Raw genomic sequence first — 17276 nt, 5'->3', positions numbered from 1 at the left:
AGATTTATGTCTCTCTTGAGGTGGGGAGGGATCAGACGTTATCCCATAAGACTCCTCCTCCGAGAAGTAATATGAGTCCTCCCCTAAATCCCATGAGTGGTCCCATTCAAACTCTTCACTGTACCCAGGTTACTGAATGAGTCTGTGCTTGCCTCAACTTAGTGGATCCATGTCCATGCCCTGAAGAGTGTCGAAGTACAGCCTTACTCTCTGACTCCAGGGAAGCTTCCTCCTCCTACGTCGAGAAGAGTACTGTATGCATCAAGTCAATGTCAACACCCTTTGAGGTTCCAGCATCAAGGATCTCTGCACTGGCATGGAAGGAGTTTCAAAAAGAACCTGGGTTTGATCCGCAGCTGGTGCAAATGCCCAAAGGCGGAAGAGGTCACTAGACCACCAGGGCAGTAGTAAGTAAGGGGAGGGGAGGCTAGCAATCTGCCCTTGTCCAGAAATCCGGAGAAATGGGCAGATTGGCAAAACCCGCTCGTTTGCCCGGACATGACCTCAAAAAGAGGACATGTCTGGGTAAATCCGGACATATGGTAACCCTACTCTAGGGCCCACAACATGCAGCAGGGAGGTGAGAAGAGGAGGGATGATATGAGGATCATTTTTTTTGATGGGGAGTAAAAGATTATTGGGAAGGATGATGAAAGTGAACTCATTACAGGGGGTGTGTGGGAGCAGATGTGAGAGAGAGATCAATGAGGGATGAGAGGGGATTAAGTGAAGGACATGTGTGGGGGGAACGCGCTCTCCTTCCTTCTTCCCTATCCAGATTCTGAACATGCCACCCAAACCCTGATCCTCAATCCTCATTCATCTAGGGAATCCAACAGATGATCAGATGACTGGTGGGAGGTAAGGGATGGGGGTTGGGAGGAGATTAGCTGATTAGCCTGTCACTAAACTGAATATGTCATCCTTGTTTCAAGGGAGAAGGGTTCAGCTAGACAACAAGTGTTTGGTCTTTGGTGGGGGATCAACTTGTCACTAAGCTCTTGGTGTTTGCTTGGTTGGAGAAGGGCCTGGCTGGCCATTGGGCCCTTAGTCTTAGTTAATGACATGATGGCCATTGGGCTATTAGTCTCTTTGCAAAAGAAGGATGATGGGAGTGAGGGGATCTATTGGAACATCAGGTCCTCAGCTGAATTATGTAAGGTTGACAGGAACAAGACTGAGTTTCTAAAACCATTGGACTTTGTCTAGTATGAGGAGGGGGAGATGATGTGGGGTGTCATTCTCTGCTCCTTCCAACCTGCTCCCCTTGATGCCAGTCTGATTAGAGGAAACAGAAGTTTTGCACGCACATATCCTCCAGCTGACTGACACCAATCTGAATCAAGAGGGGAGAAATTTTGAATGCACACCCAACTAATCTTCATATGCATTCTCTCTTTCCCCTCCCCCACCGACACACACACGTCTTGAATTTGACTTTGAAGGGAGTCCTTTCTTGTTCCCATGCCCCAAGAGAGGTTAAGATAGCACAGCTTATCACATAATGTTAGATAGTGTTCATGGACTTACATTATGTCCCCTGAACCAGGCTGAGATCACGATTTGGCTTTTCCGCATGAGCTGGTAATGTGTGCGGCACTTCCAACCTCGATAAATCTTCTTGATCAAGGTGGCGAGGTCCTGCATGCTCTGCCGGCGTCTGTCCTCCAGCTGGAACAGCTGAAGAAAGAAGAATGGAAAATTGGCCAGTCTCTCCTTAGAATGCACATGAAGTGTCCTCGATGGTACTGCACTGATGAGGTAAATACAGTGAAGTTGCTTACCTGTAGATAGATGGATATTCTAAATCAGATACCCAAGTGCATGGTGTCACCCTGATAGCACCAGCCTGGACTGTTACAGAGCTCAGAAAAGACTAGAAAAATTTCTGGTCATGCACAGGAATTCTTGACCCTACGCTCCTTTACAGCATACAGTATACTAATCTATGCTAGGTTTTCAGGAGATTAAACCCCATATTCTATAAATGGCGTGCTAATTTGAGAAGCGCACAAAAATAAATTGGTGAACAAGCCAATTAGCCCCAATAATTGGGTGCTTACAATTACTGGCATTAATTGATAACAATTTGGATTTATGTGCGCATCTTGCTAAGCGCTATTCTATAACGATCTGCGCACAAATGTTTTTAGCATGCAACGGAAAAGGGGGCATGGCTATGGAAGGGGCATGGGCAGGTCATGGGCATTTGCTAAAGATGTGCACTGTATTACTGAATACTGGGGATCTATGCACCAGGATTTACACCAGGCTGTAGTTGGTATAAATCCTTGTGCACAAAGTTTGGCGCTGAAATCGACAAGAAATGGAACAAAAAAGTGAGGAGAATCAAGGAGGATACCAAAAAAAACTTTATTGGGTATTAAAAAATGATCCGACACGGCCGTGTTTCAGCCCTAAGGCCTGCCTCAGGGGTCTTGAATTTGGTTTTGCATCTGGCAATACGTTATCTTAACAAGAGAGGAGACCTAAGAAGTGTTTTTGATTTAACAACATATCATCATTGGTGTATAATATTACACCACAACATCTGAGATTGGTCAAGACCCCTGAGGCAGGCCTTAGGGCCGAAACACGGCCGTGTCAGGTCATTTTTTAATACCCAGTAAAGTTTTTTTTGGTATCCTCCTTGATTCTCCTCACTTTTTTGTTCCATTTCTCACGGCATCGTGAGGTTTGTTTACCTCCTTCTTTTTGCTTCTTTGCTGAAATCGACACTACGTGCTATTGTATAACATGCCACCTATAAAATAGTGCTCCGCGCAGATTACTTTCGGCACCCAAATATGGGCGCCATTTCCTGAATCTAGTCCCAACTCTCTAGGGAGTTAGCTGGGATTGTGTGTCTGATTTTTATTTCCTGTCTGAGGAAAACTTCAGTTACAGGTAATTAATTTTGCTTTCTCTGACAATAAGCGGGATGAATCAGCTAAACAAATGGGATACTCCCCCAGAGCTGTTAGTAATTACTCAGTTGTTGTATGAGTCCTTATGTAAAAACATAATGGGCAGGGGTAGGCAACCAAGGTCCTTGAGGCCCACAACATAGTTGGATTTTCAAGATTTCCATAATGAATATGCATGAGATTGATTTGCATGTACTGATTCCAGACAGTGTATGCAAATAGATCTCATACATATTCATTGTGGGCTTGGATAGGTCAGAAGGTTATTGTACTGAAATATATAATATGCCTCTGATATCCTTGACCAATAGGAAGTCAAGAGTTAGGCAAGGTGGTCACATTGATTATAGAAATTTAATAGACTGCTCGTCAGCTATACAACAGAGCATTCCAGTAGTTATGAGTAACAGATCAATTGAGTAAATATAAAGGCTAGGTCAATACAAAATGATTTAGATCATAATGTTCCAATTTCATGCTTATATCTAAACGCTAGATCTATCCCAGTGGTCCAGGCTGAAAGAAGTAATAAATAGGGCCACAGACCTTTATGTAAGGAGAGTAAATAAAAGCAAGAGAAAAAGGAAACCGATATGGTTCTCCAAGCAAGTGGCTGAGAAAATAAAGGCTAAAGAGTTGGCATTCCAGAAATATAGAAAATCTCAAGAAAAGGAACACGGGGAGGAATACCGGATGAAACTGAAAGAAGCCAAGAGAGAGGTACGTCTGGCAAAGGCGCAAGCGGAAGAACAAATGGCTAGAAATGTAAGGAGGGGCGTCAAAAATTTCTTCAGGTATATTAGTGAAAGAAGAATGACTAAAAAGGGAATTGTGAGACCAAAAGATACAGCGAACCGCTATGTAGATAATGATGAAGAAAAAGCCAATTTGCTAAATAGATACTTTTGTTCTGTTTTCACTGAAGAAAATCCTGGAGAAGGACCGCGAGGGACTGGCAAAAGTACACCTGAGAATGGAATGGATAGAGCACCATTCACGGAAGAGAGTGTGTATCAACAACTTGGAAAGCTAAAGGTGGACAAAGCCATGGGACCGGACGGGATCCACCCCAGAATATTGAGGGAGCCCAGAGAGGTTCTGGCGGGTCCTCTTAAAGATTTGTTTAATAAATCCTTGGAGACGGGAGAGGTTCCGAGGGACTGGAGAACGGCGGAGGTGGTCCCTCTTCACAAAAGTGGTGATAGGGAAGAAGCTGGAAACTACAGGCTGGTAAGCCTCACTTTGGTTATTGGAAAAGTAATGGAAGCGATGCTGAAGGAAAGGATAGTGAATTTCCTGGAAGCCAATAAGTTGCAAGATCCGAGACAACATGGTTTTACCAGAGGGAAATCGTGCCAAACGAATCTCATTGAATTCTTTGATTGGGTAACTGGGGAATTGAATCATCGACGTGCTATAGACGTAATCTACTTAGATTTTAGCAAAGCTTTTGACACGGTTCCCCACAGGAGGCTCTTAAATAAACTAGATGGGCTGAAGATAGGTCCCGAAGTGGTGAACTGGATTAGGAACTGGTTGACAGACAGACGACAGAGGGTGGTGGTAAATGGAGTTCGCTCGGAGGAGGGAAAGGTGAGTAGTGGAGTGCCTCAGGGATCGGTGCTGGGGCCGATTCTGTTCAATATATTTGTGAGTGACATTGCCGAAGGGTTAGAAGGTAAAGTTTGCCTATTTGCGGATGATACTAAGATTTGCAACAGAGTGGACACCCAGGAGGGAGTGGAAAGCATAAAAAGGGATCTGAGGAAGCTAGAAGAATGGTCTAAGGTTTGGCAATTAAAATTCAATGTGAAGAAATGCAAAGTGATGCATTTAGGGAGTAGAAACCCACGAGAGACTTATGTGTTAGGCTGTGAGAGTCTGATAGGTACTAAGGGGGAGAGGGATCTTGGGGTGATAGTATCTGAGGATCTGAAGGCGACGAAACAGTGTGACAAGGCGGTGGCCGTAGCGAGAAGGTTGCTAGGCTGTATAGAGAGAGGTGTGATCAGCAGAAGAAAGGAAGTGTTGATGCCTCTGTACAAGTCGTTGGTGAGGCCCCACCTGGAGTATTGTGTTCAGTTTTGGAGGCCGTACCTTGCGAAGGATGTTAAAAAAATGGAAGCGGTGCAAAGAAAAGCTACGAGAATGGTATGGGATTTGCGTTCCAAGACGTATGAGGAGAGACTTGCTGACCTGAACATGTATACCCTGGAGGAAAGGAGGAACAGGGATGATATGATACAGACGTTCAAATACTTGAAAGGTATTAATCCGCAAAAAAATCTTTTCCGGAGATGGGAAGGTGGTAGAACGAGAGGACATGAAATGAGATTGAAGGGGGGCAAACTCAAAAAAGATGTCAGGAAGTATTTTTTCACGGAGAGGGTGGTGGATGCTTGGAATGCCCTCCCGCGAAAGGTGGTGGAGATGAAAACGGTAACGGAATTCAAACATGCGTGGGATATGCATAAAGGAATCCTATGCAGTAGGAATGGATCCTCAGAAGCTTAGCCAAAATTGGGTGGCGGAGCAGGTGGGGGAAGAGAGGTTGGTGGTTGGGAGGCAAGGATAGTGGAGGGCAGACTTATACGGTCTGTGCCAGAGCCAGTGATGGGAGGCGGGACTGGTGGTTGGGAGGCAGGAAATACTGCTGGGCAGACATGTACGGTCTGTGTCCTGAAAAAGGCAGGTACAAATCAAGGTAAGGTATACACATATGAGTTTATCTTGTTGGGCAGACTGGATGGACCATGCAGGTCTTTTTCTGCCGTCATCTACTATGTTAGTATGTTACTATCCCAACTATTCTGCTGTAAAATTTTATAAGTGACTTGGACGCTGGATTAGTTTTCATTATAGAAACTTGGATGCTGACAGATCATTAGGTGACCTATGCAAATCTTCAACCTTTCTTCTCCCTCCTCCCCCCTTCCCTCCCTCCAAGGCCCCTAGGCACCCTCCCTGAAATTTTGATAAACTTATCAATCATGATCACCTCAATGCCACACTTCCACAAACAATCCTATAAAATGCATAATTGGAAATCATACATTTAAATGTTAAACTTTATTTAGTATATATCTAATGAGGGCAAATTCCAAAAGCCATATTATTGGATAAATGGGCTATTTGGAAATTTTCACTCTACCTGTGGGTAAAAGTGCAGGCTGATAATTTTTTTGAGTTTGTGTAGCTATCAGGACTATTACTTTGCTTTCATTTCAGCTGCTAGGTGACCGCCTAGTCTTGTCTAACGGTTGGGCAAGCCCTGCATCTTGGTTGTTTGAATAGGAACACTTTTTCCAGCAAGTAAGGCTTGGAAAACTTTAAGAACACTGGGCCCGATATTCAGACTGCAGGAGGTAGCTGGGCTGCCTCCCGTGGACAGCACTGAGCCCAGATATTCCATGCTGGACTGTTTCTTGTGACAGGCATTGAATGTCCAGTTTATTTTTGGCTGCTAAGAACATGGCCAGCCAAGCCAATATTCAGTGTTGGCTGGCTAAATTTATAGCGGCCAAAAATAGACCTGCTATTGACTCAGCCAGATTTGGCCACTAAACTTAGCCGGCAATGCACTGAAAATTGGCAGATAGCTGGTTTTATCGTGTGATATAACTTGCTATCTGCTAGGCTCTAACTGGGGATATTCAGCAGGAGATAGCCAGCTATCTAAATCAGCAGATATCCAGCTAAGTACCATTTAACCAGCCAGGTGCCATTCCCAGCCGGTTAAATGGTTTTGAATATCAGCCGGATTGAAGTTCGCTTTTAGTTCCAGGAGATTTATGATAGGAAATTGTCCTTAGGGACCACAGCCTCTGACTTCAAAGATTCCTTCTGTGTGCACTAAACCTAGCTTGGATACATCCATGGTTAGGAGAACCTCATGCTGAGGTTGTCAAAATGGTTGGGTTTTCAGTAAATTATTGTAGCCTATCCACCAATGACGTTGCCTGGAACTAAGGCTGTAGTCTGAATCTCCTATGACAGAGGCTGTGTTGATTCATTTCACTGAAAGGAAAACATCCACTTGAGCAGACGCATGTTGAGGTGAGAAAATGGGGCTGCCATGTGACCCAGAGTCCAGAAATGGAAAAGGCTATATCTTGATTTTTGCTGGCCATGTCTTCTGTCAATTGGACAAGGACTTTCTGGGGCCCTTTTACTAAGCTGCAGCAAAGAGTGGTCTTAGAGCACCCTTACGCCAATCTTTCCCACGCACTACGGACATTTTGTACCACAGGAGTAAAATGCCCAATTTTCAGACTTTTCCATTAATGGCCATATGCTAATTTTCCCTTTAGCACATGAGCCCCTACCGCCACCTATTTTGTAGGCGCAGGGGACTCACGCGCTAAACTTGCACGTATCGGTTAATGCAAGGCAATGCCAATGCACTAACCGATTTGCACAGATGTGCCCACTCTCCACCGGCACGCCCCTCCTGTGCCAAAAATAAATTTTGTTTTTAGTGCTTGGGTAGCACACACACGTGGCAAAATTACCACAGGACGCCTCAGTGCACCCTGCAATATGCCATTTTTTTGTTATGGTAAGTACACGTTCGTGCTTACCGGAGCTCTGTAAAAGGGCCCCTCTGTTTTTTACCATTAAGTAAACCATTGCTAACTGAGGCCTCAGTGCATTAGAATGTTGCACTAAACTTCAGAATGTAAAAACACTTTTACTCTTGATACAGTAAAGTAATGGCATACAAATTACCACACAGACACAGTAATAAGTAGCCGTTTGCTGTTTCAGGAGTAAAAGGTCTCCCTTCCTGTTAGTGTGTGAGCCTGCCAAACTTCCCAACACCCACTCCCATCCCTTATCTCCACACTGCAAAATTTCCCAGGTACCAAGCTGCTGGGCTTTAAGAAATTCTTCTGAATAGTCTTTGAGAATGAGCAGATTTATGGTGACCCATTGGAGCTCAGACCCTCCTGACCCGGCCTTGGACATCCCACACCCATGACTCCTCACTGGACTCATCATCCCTGACCCTCTCAGGTGATAACTCGATAAATCACTACTACTACTACTACTACTACTACAAGACTACCATGAGAGAGCAGAGGTGGGAAAAAAGTTTCTAATCTTGTCTAAGCCAGTGGCGTAGCCAGACCTGAGATTTTGGGTGGGCCCAGAGCTAATATGGGTGGGCACGCACTGTCTATATAAGTATGAGCAGTGTCTCTTGGGATCCTACAAAATAATGCCTTAGAATTCACTTGATGATGGATTTCTAAGTAGTCTGCCCAAAAGCTGCCCTGCATCAGTATAACCACATACATACTTAATGGAAAAATTGATATTTTTAAATATAATTACATTATCCCACAATCGCTCCACTGCAAAATGCTATGCACAAACTTGTGCAAAAACACACTCATATCCTTATTAAACCATAACAGCACTAATTCCAAGGACAGGACGAGCTACAACCTTATGCTTGAAAAGGCAGAACTGTAATTACACTAGGCTCTAAAACACCAATACACTACCTCGTGAAAAAAAAAAAGCAAAACAAAAAGGGCTGCAAATACTACACGCTATCAGAATACTGCACCTTGATCACACATGAACAACACATGACACAACGGACATGACACAAGGAACTAGAAATCAAAAAATATGAAGGCAAAATACTGAACTGGAAAGTTAACTCAAGAAGTCAGACTCAGCATGCAGCAATACCAGAAAAATTGAAACTTACATGCAAAATATCACAGATGTACATTTCCAAAAGCTGACATATTCCAATTAATAAATTCTGAATAAAATACTTTTTTCTACCTTTGTAGTCTGATCTATTCGCTTTGGTCCCAGTGTCTTCTGTTTCATGCAGTGTCTTCTTTCCATCTGATATTTTTTCTCTCACCATGTCCACCATCCTCTTGTGTCCTTATGTGTCCTGTCTACCATCTGTAGCCCTGTCCCTATCCTTCCTCAACTCAGCAGTTTTCCTTCCATCCATATCCAGCATTTCTCCTCACTCCCCTCCATCCATGTGCATCTACTTCCTGTCTTACCTCCCCTCCATCCATGAGCATCTCCTTCCTTTGTCTTTCCTTCCCTCCATCCTTGTACAACATTTTTCCTCTCTTCCCTGCCCTCCACTCCATCCACGTCCAGCATTTCTCCTCTCTTCCCTCCCCTCCATCCATGCGCATCTCCTCCCTGACTTCTCTCCCCTCCCTCCATCCAGCAACTCTCCATTCTCCCCTGCCCTCTCCTCCATCCACCCATATCCAGCAAATGTCCTCTGTCCCCTGCCCCCTCCATTCATCCATCCATGTCCAGCAACTCTCCATTCCCCTGCCTTCTCCTCCATCCAACTCCAGCAAATTTCCTCTCCCCTTTCCCCTCCATCCATGCCCAGCAATTCTCCTCCTTCCCCTGCCCTCCGCCATGTCCAGCAACTCTCCATTCCCCTGCATTGTCCTCCATCCAACTCCAGCAAATTTCTTCTCTCCCCTTTCCCCTCCATCCATGCCCAGCAATTCTCCTCCTTCCCCTGCCCTCCGCCATGTCCCCTCTAGCAATCCCTGTTGTCCAGCAATTCTCCTCGCTCCCCTGCCCATCCTGTTTCTATCCATCCCCTTCCCCATTCTATCCAGCATCTCCCTCCCCCTCTCTCCCCCTTCACAGCATCTCCCATCTGTCTGTCTCAAACAACGACAACGTGGATGCAGCTTGAGGCAGCTCACAGGTTTGCCTGCTTTAACTTGCCTGAACGGCGACGGCTGCGCGGGGGAGTGGAATAGATAGGCTGCTGGCTCACTTCCACTCCACTCCCCATGTCGCAGCGGCGAACGGACGGCCCTAAAAGCAGCAAGCAACCAGGCTCGTCGACTCCGTCTTTCCTTCACTTCCTGCCCTCTCTGCATGCGTCCCGCCTTCCTCTGATGTCATTTCCTTTCGAGCGGGCGGGACGCTGAGAGGGCAGGAAGCGAAGGAAAGACGGAGTCGACGAGCCTGGCTGCTTGCTGCTTTTAGGGCCGTCCGTTCGCCGCTGCGGGTAAGGAAAAAATAACAGCAGGTCTGCGATTGGCTCGCAGACTAGGACTGGGTGGGCCTGAGCCAAGAATGGGTGGGCCTGGGCCCACCCAGGCCCACCCGTAGCTACGCCCCTGGTCTAAGCACCCTCAGAATGATATCACTTGTTTGTGTCTGGTTTGTCCTGCTTTTTGACAGAAAATTATGGTACTGCAAGTAGATGAGCCAAAACTAAAATCCTCCATTAAATTTTCTTGAAAACGCTCAGTTTGCATTTCTAGGGAGGCCACTGTTATCTGGTGGATGTCTGATCTTAGTCAAAGAGAGCTAAAGGTCAACAGCCAGAATGATGCTAGTTGGAAAAAGAAGGTGTTAATGCTTCTGTATAAGTCTCTGGTGAGACCTTTAGAGTACTGTGTACAATTCTGGAGACCACATCTTCAAAAAGAAATAAGCAGGATGGAGTCGGTCCAGAGGGCGGCTATTACAATGGTCAATAGTTTTCATCATACATCATATAAGTACAGACTTAAATACATAAATATATATATTTTGGAAGAAAGGTGGGATAGGGAAGATATGATAGAAACATTTAAATATCTCCAGTGTATAAATTCACAAGAAATGGGCCTCTTTCAATTGAAAGGAAGCTCTGAAATGAGGGGTCATAGAATGAAGGTGAAAGAAGGCTGAAAAGAAATATTTCTTTATGGAAAGGGTTGTGGATGCATAGAACATCCTTCCAGTGTAGGCAGTGGAGTTTCTAGTCTGTTTGCCACCCGGGGCGGGTCGCCGCTGTGCCCCCCCCCCCCCCCCGGTGCATCACTTTCCCCCCCCCCCCAGCATGTCACCCCCCCCAAAGTGTGCCATCCTCCCCCCCCCCCCACCGAAGTGCAGCACCCCACCATCTTTCCTCTAACCTCCTTGCCTCCTACTAAGGGGGTGCGCGGAACAAGCATGTGGCTGTCAGCTGTGCCGGTCCCTTGCCCTGGAACAGGAAGTAATGTCAGAGGGGGCAGGGAACCGGTAGAGTCGACAGCCACGTGCCTGCTCCGCACACCCCCTTGCTGCCTGCACCGGGGGGTGGACCGTCCCCACCGCCAGTGCCGTAGCGAGGGTGCCTGACACCCCCCCCCCCCCCGGGTGCAGGGCATGGCGCACCCCCCCCCCCGAAGCGCACCCCCCCGAAACACACCCTCCCCCCCTGAAACACACCCTTACCTTGCAGCGGAGGGCAGGCGGGAGGGTCGATCCACCCCCAGTGCACGTCACTGGGAGCTGCGTCGGCTCTGCTGCTTCCCTGGTTTCTCTGTCCTGGAACAGGAAGTAACCTGTTCCGGGGCAGAAAGAGCAGGGAACCAGCGAGCCGACACCCCCCCAGCGACGTGCACCCGGGACGGACTGCCCCACCGGCCCCCTTCCTACGCCACTGCCCCCCACCCTTGGTACGCTACTGAGTGTAGGTGGTAGAGATGAAGACGATATATGAATTTAAGAAAGCATTGGACAAGCACAGGCAAACTCTGAGGGCAAGGTATGAACTGTGAAACTTACTAGATGACATGGATGGCATGCAATATATCTGCTGTCATTTTTCTCTGTTTCTAATTGAAAGACTGCAAGAGAGGTCTTTACATAGGATTAACCTAATAAATACGTGACTAGTTCTCAGCTACTAAATTCCCTTCATTATGATGTGTTAGGTTAGTCTAACTTGCTTGCTAACCTATATTTCTCTGTTTCTATGGATTTAAATGTATTGACTTGGATGCAGCTTTCAGTATAGCTAGATGTTTTGTCTTAAGTGCTAAATGTTTTATTTTGGGATCATATCTAAAACTGTCATGCCAATAAAGTTATATAACTCTGAATGAAGAAACTCATATTAAACTGGTGGTGACATCTTGTGGCTAAGGAGATAAATAATACAGTATGCTTTTAAATCAAATATTTCTTCGACAATACAGAAGGGCACACTTCCCTGTAATTTATCCAGTTGCAAACTATGCCAAAATATTTCACAGGACCCCACAGTCATCCACAAAGGAAAGATATTCAACATAAAGGAATCTTTCACTTGCTCATCTTCCAATGTGGTATATATCATTCAGTGTAAAAAATGTAACGAAGGATGCTATATTGGAGAAACAGGCCAGATGCTTAAGACAAGATTCAATTTACATAGACATCACATGAACAATACTGATGCCAGTAGGGCTCCCACCCCTGTTGGTCAGCATTTTACAGGACCAGGACACTGTACCAGTGACTTCACAGTGAGAATCCTGAAAGGTAACTTTAAAACCATACAAGAACGTAAGACCTTTGAAGCCAGAATGATTGAATATTTTAACACCCAACAGAAAGGACTTAACAAGGATCTGGGGTTCCTAGCCCATTATAAACCATAAAGCTGTATTTCTCTGTTGATCACCCCACCCCTCACCTATCCACACCCATCCTGTTAGAATATCAATGATATGCTTTGATGTCCCCATGCATACCTCCTACCCACCCCCATCCTCCCACCCTGTCAGACTGTCATAGTAATGCTTGAATGTTTTCACTTATATACACTGTCAGCTAGCACATTTGCTTATTTCCGATCTGACGAAAAAGGGCAACCTTCGAAAGCTAATCAAGAAATGTATTAAGTTATGTCCAATAAAAAATATCATCTTATTTTCTTTTCCATGTTTTATTTTGTTTGATTTCTGTTGATAACCTTTCGACAATACATTAAGCCTTTGTCCTGCTCCAGTGTGGACTCCACTTTACCCTGTTCTCTCTCTATAATGATTATCAACTGAAATCAGGTGAGATAACACTGCCCTGCCCAGACACACTTCATCCTCTTGTTTCACATATACACACATCCTTTCTCACTCCATCCATTTGTAACAGGCTGCCAAAATGCTTTTTTCTTTGCACTTACAGAAAGAACATGCTGGGCCTCTGCTCCAGAAAGGTGCCAATCAAATCTGAATAGTGGAAGGTCTATTTTGAGAAAGTGGCCCAATAGAATTGAAGTCTTAGCTTTTAGGGGAGAGAATAAATTTCTTGACTTCAAGGAGGAGACTTGTCTTCCTCACCCAGAGGGGATCCAGTTAGGAGACCTATACTCCCCAGAGAGTGTCCAGTAAGGAGGAGGTGTAAAGCTGTGCTGAGTGGGTAGCCCACTCAGAAGCTCACAGGAGCCTTGATGTCCTGCTCTAGGGGCTAAGAAGGAGGAGAAACAAGCACAGGAGTTGCCGTTCTGATCCACAGCTGTCTCCTGGTGCATACTGAAGGAGAGAGGCTTGTTCTCAGAGAAACTGAACTGATCAAGGGTTGCCAGTCTGATCCACACAGTGGCATAGCTACATGGGGCCAGGGGGGCCTGGGCCCCCGTAGATTTGGCCCTGGACCCCCCTGCTGACGACCCTCTCGACCTCCCTCCCGCTGTCAACCCGCCGTCGCCGGACGTCAGAAACAGAAGGAAGCCTTTTGCGAGAAGAAGAGGACCTCGGCTGGCGGGGGTTGGGGTCCCCCGTCAGCAAAGGTAGGCGACGGCGGGTTGGCGGCGGGAGGGGGAGTCGAGAGGGTCGTCGGTAGGGGGGGGCAAAGTCAGCAATGGCGGGGGGGTCAGCGGCGCCGGGGGAGGGCTAAAATGTGCCCCCTCACCTCGGGCTCTGGACCCCCCTCCCGCTGAAGTCTGGCTATGCCCCTGGATCCACAGTTGTCTCTTGAGGCATAGAGTGCCCTGAGGAAGAAGGGTTTTGATCATCAGGGAGATCTTATCCTAATCCTCTGTCAGAGAGCACAGAGATGCCAAATCTCACTTATTAGGAGTCTGTCACACTCATTTAAAAGATTTCTCACTCTCACACCGTTTGAGTCAAACCCAAACGTGAAGCACACATTGGCGTCTGTTTTCTACGCCTTTATATATATATCAGCTTTTCAAATTTTTTTTTCACTTGGAAGGTTTCTATTGAAATGCAGGAAACAGACACCAATGTGCACTTTCACTTACAGCTTTGTAGGATTCGCGTACATTTGTTTCTTACTACTGGCATTTAGGGGTTTGACGGGCTTCCTTGTGCTTCGAAATTAAAGAAAAAACAGCAGATTTTAAAAGAAAGAATAGTGAGAAATCCTCTCTTCAAACACCCTAACGCTCCGAGCTGGCGTTATTTTCTCAGCGGTAAGGGCGGCTTTGTTTTGTGCGCTGTTCTCTGAGCATTGGGAGGGAATAGGAAATAACCTCATTAACATCTGTTTTGACTGCATTAGCTTGCTATTTCTGCTAATCTTTTGCGTACTTGTTGTTTCCCACACTAAAGCCTCTGAGCATTCTGCGCTCACTGATACGGGTGCTAGTGCAACGTTAATGACCTCTAGCACCCGCGTTTGCTTCTGAGCATCGGCCATGGAGCCTTAAACTTGAGTAACATTGTTTTGTTTTTTTAAACCACAAACTTTCCAACCACTGGTTCTACAGAGCTGTGTTTCGTTATTGTAGGGAAAGTATTGGGTTAATCATTTTTTGCATATACAGCTTCTGGACAAGAAGCACTGTAGTTTGTTCTTAGATATGCTTTTGGCTAGCTTATAACACATGTTTATCCAAGCTTAGAAGGTATCAGCGGCGTAGCCAGACACCCAATTTTGGGTGGGCCTGGGCCCAAGATGGGTGGGCAGAAGAACTCCACCCTGTCCCACAAGTGATTTGGTCTCTCCCTTTCTCTCAAACATCCCCCTCCCCCATACCTTTTAAATAGCAGATTTTCACTGGCATAATACACACTGCTCATGTTGGCCCCACAGCCTTCCCTCTGATGCAACTTCCTGTGGGAAGGCTGGTATGCAGGAAGGACAGTTGTTGGGAATTTTCAGCTGGTGGGGCTTGGGGATCCCTGCCAGACACTTCATAGGTGTGCTGCTACTGGGTGGGCCTGATCTCAAAGTGGGCAGGCCTGGGCCCACCCTTGGCTACGCCACTGGAAGGTATGACACAGCTGCATTTTTTTTTGTTACATTTGTACCCCGCGCTTTCCCACTCATTGCAGGCTCAATGCGACTTACATGGGGCAATGGAGGGTTAAGTGACTTGCCCAGAGTCACAAGGAGCTGCCTATGCCTGAAGTGGGAATCGAACTCAGTTCCTCAGTTCCCCAGGACCAGAGTCCACCTTCATCACCACTAGGCCACTCCTCCACTCCATGTAAATAAAAGTACAAGAATGTACTAATTGCATGGGTCATGAAGTTCATCCAAAAGGAGGTTACTGGGGAAATGAAAAGTAATGATGCAGGTGCAGACATGGAGACATGGAGAAATGTAGATGGGAAACTGGGCAGATAGACCATATAAGGGAATAGAAATTGGACAAACAGGATAGGAATTGATCTAATGGTGAAAGAACGTATATAATAACAGGGGAATTCGTATAGAGTTAGACAACAACCTCCTGCTTGTGTGTTGGATTTATCTCCTGTGTGCTGGATTAATCTCCTGGATGTTGTCTCCTTGCAAGCAATAAAGCTGCTTTAACTGCTTTAAGCCTGACTTGGTCTCGTGGTTTTCATGAATATTGGTAAAATTCTTTTAACAGTTATCTTGTTCAGGAACCCCGGAGGCAAGAATTAATGTAGCGGAGTAAATTCCTTTTGGAATTTAAGATATGTAATTTGGACTTTTGAATTTTAAATATTGATTTTCAATTTAAACTGGAGTTTTCTCTTGCCTGTTTTAGGGGACACTTTATTCAATTGTGGATGGTTTCAATTTATTTCACTATCATACACACACGGAATGGGTGCACTCAAGGATGTATCTAGGCACCAACTGCTAGAGCATTAAATAATATCGCTCAGAGTTCTTGTTATCCTAGTAAGCTTCAGACGTTGGTAGCATCAAAGCTTAGATAACTGGGAGTCACCCCTTCCACACATTCATATTATTATTACTATTTTGTTTACCAGCCTTTTTCTTACATTGTTTGTGGAATATTTTCTTTTGTGTTATATTCTATATATTCCTTTTTTGTGGTTTTGTTTTTTTTGAACAATAAATGATAGCCAGCTCCAGGGTTTTGTACCTCTCATAGCAATGAATTCAGGAGCTTGTTCTCCACAGCAGGTTGTGCAGAGATGTGGGAGTCAGACATTGCTGACTGGACTTAAGTAAGTCTTATCATAGGCTGGAGTTATGGTTGAAAACACTGGTACCATGGAATCCATATAAACAATTTTTTCTTACAGAGCCTTCATCTATATATATAAAAGGCACCTCCAACGTTCCAATGAAGCCTCAAGCCGGATGAGGCGCCTGAGATATCCGGTTTGCCCTGCAGTCACTGTAGCTCCGCCCTCGCATCAAAACGCGATGACGTTGAGGGCGGGGCGGTGAAGGCACAACGCGCGACTATCAGATTCACTTACAGCAGCGGGGAGAGCGTTGCGAACTTTCATCGCTAACTCACAACCAAGTGAGTGAGGGAGGGATGGAGAGAGGGATGGGGGGGGTGTGCAACTCCGAAGGAACGGACGGAGGGGGGGGTCTGGAACTCGAGAGGGAGGGAGGGAGGATAGTGGGGGGGGGGGATTACCTCGCTAGCACCCGTTTCATTTTTTCCCGAAACGGGCATTTCTTACTAGTATTTTAATATTTTTCACCATGCCTCCAGTAACAGATATAGCCAAACTCTGCAGCAGATAAGGGAAGAAAGCAACATGGCACTTGAAGAAGCCGACAGAGCGGCACCAGTTAGACTGTATAGCAGAGCAAGTGGATAGCCACAGGTGAGCCTTGGCAGGAATGGACCCATGCACTTGTGGCTCAGGTCCACTAGCAGTGACATGCAGCATTGGTGTAGCTCAACTTTAAACAGTCTAAAACTTAATAGATGGAGGTATCCATTCAGTGCTCAAAAAAGCCCTGCACCTTAACATTTAACATTCTTCAGTTGTGACTCTTTTCATACTGGGACAGCCCAGTGGGACAGCCCAGTGATTTACTGATATCATCATAGGTCTTTTAACATTCTTGAGTAATGTTAAATGTTGAGGTGCAGGACTTTTTTGAGCAATGGTATAGCTGGAAGGGATTCTCAAGCTTCGCCAGCTAAAGACCCTTGGACCATCAAAACACTGTGAAAATCAGTAGCCTCGCTCCTAGCCACTGACACCCTGTGTATGGTTAGTTCATAAGCAGGTGTAGAGTGTTAGCACTGGCGGATGGGAGTATGGTTGTTGCTTGCCATTATATTTTCATGGTTCGGTAATCGCCCATTGCAAGAGACACAGCAACTGCAAGAAAGATGGGCCCTCTTTTGGGATACACTCACGCCACAAAACAAAA

General features: G+C 45.8%; 1 protein-coding gene across 2 annotated transcripts in view; it reads right to left on the bottom strand.

Annotated features, from left to right (window-relative positions):
• The window catches only part of MYO1A (myosin IA), a 160813-nt gene that overhangs the window by 34998 nt on the left and 108539 nt on the right, over positions 1-17276 (bottom strand). For both annotated transcript variants that reach the window (XM_030196659.1, XM_030196660.1), the window contains exon 20: positions 1531-1680. In XM_030196659.1, coding sequence (XP_030052519.1) covers positions 1531-1680 — 150 coding nt within the window. The remainder of the gene's footprint in view (positions 1-1530; positions 1681-17276) is intronic.

The sequence above is a fragment of the Microcaecilia unicolor genome, chromosome 3 (assembly GCF_901765095.1).
Source record: "Microcaecilia unicolor chromosome 3, aMicUni1.1, whole genome shotgun sequence".
Classification (NCBI taxonomy): domain Eukaryota; kingdom Metazoa; phylum Chordata; class Amphibia; order Gymnophiona; family Siphonopidae; genus Microcaecilia; species Microcaecilia unicolor.
This window is presented reverse-complemented; position numbering and strand designations above follow the sequence as displayed.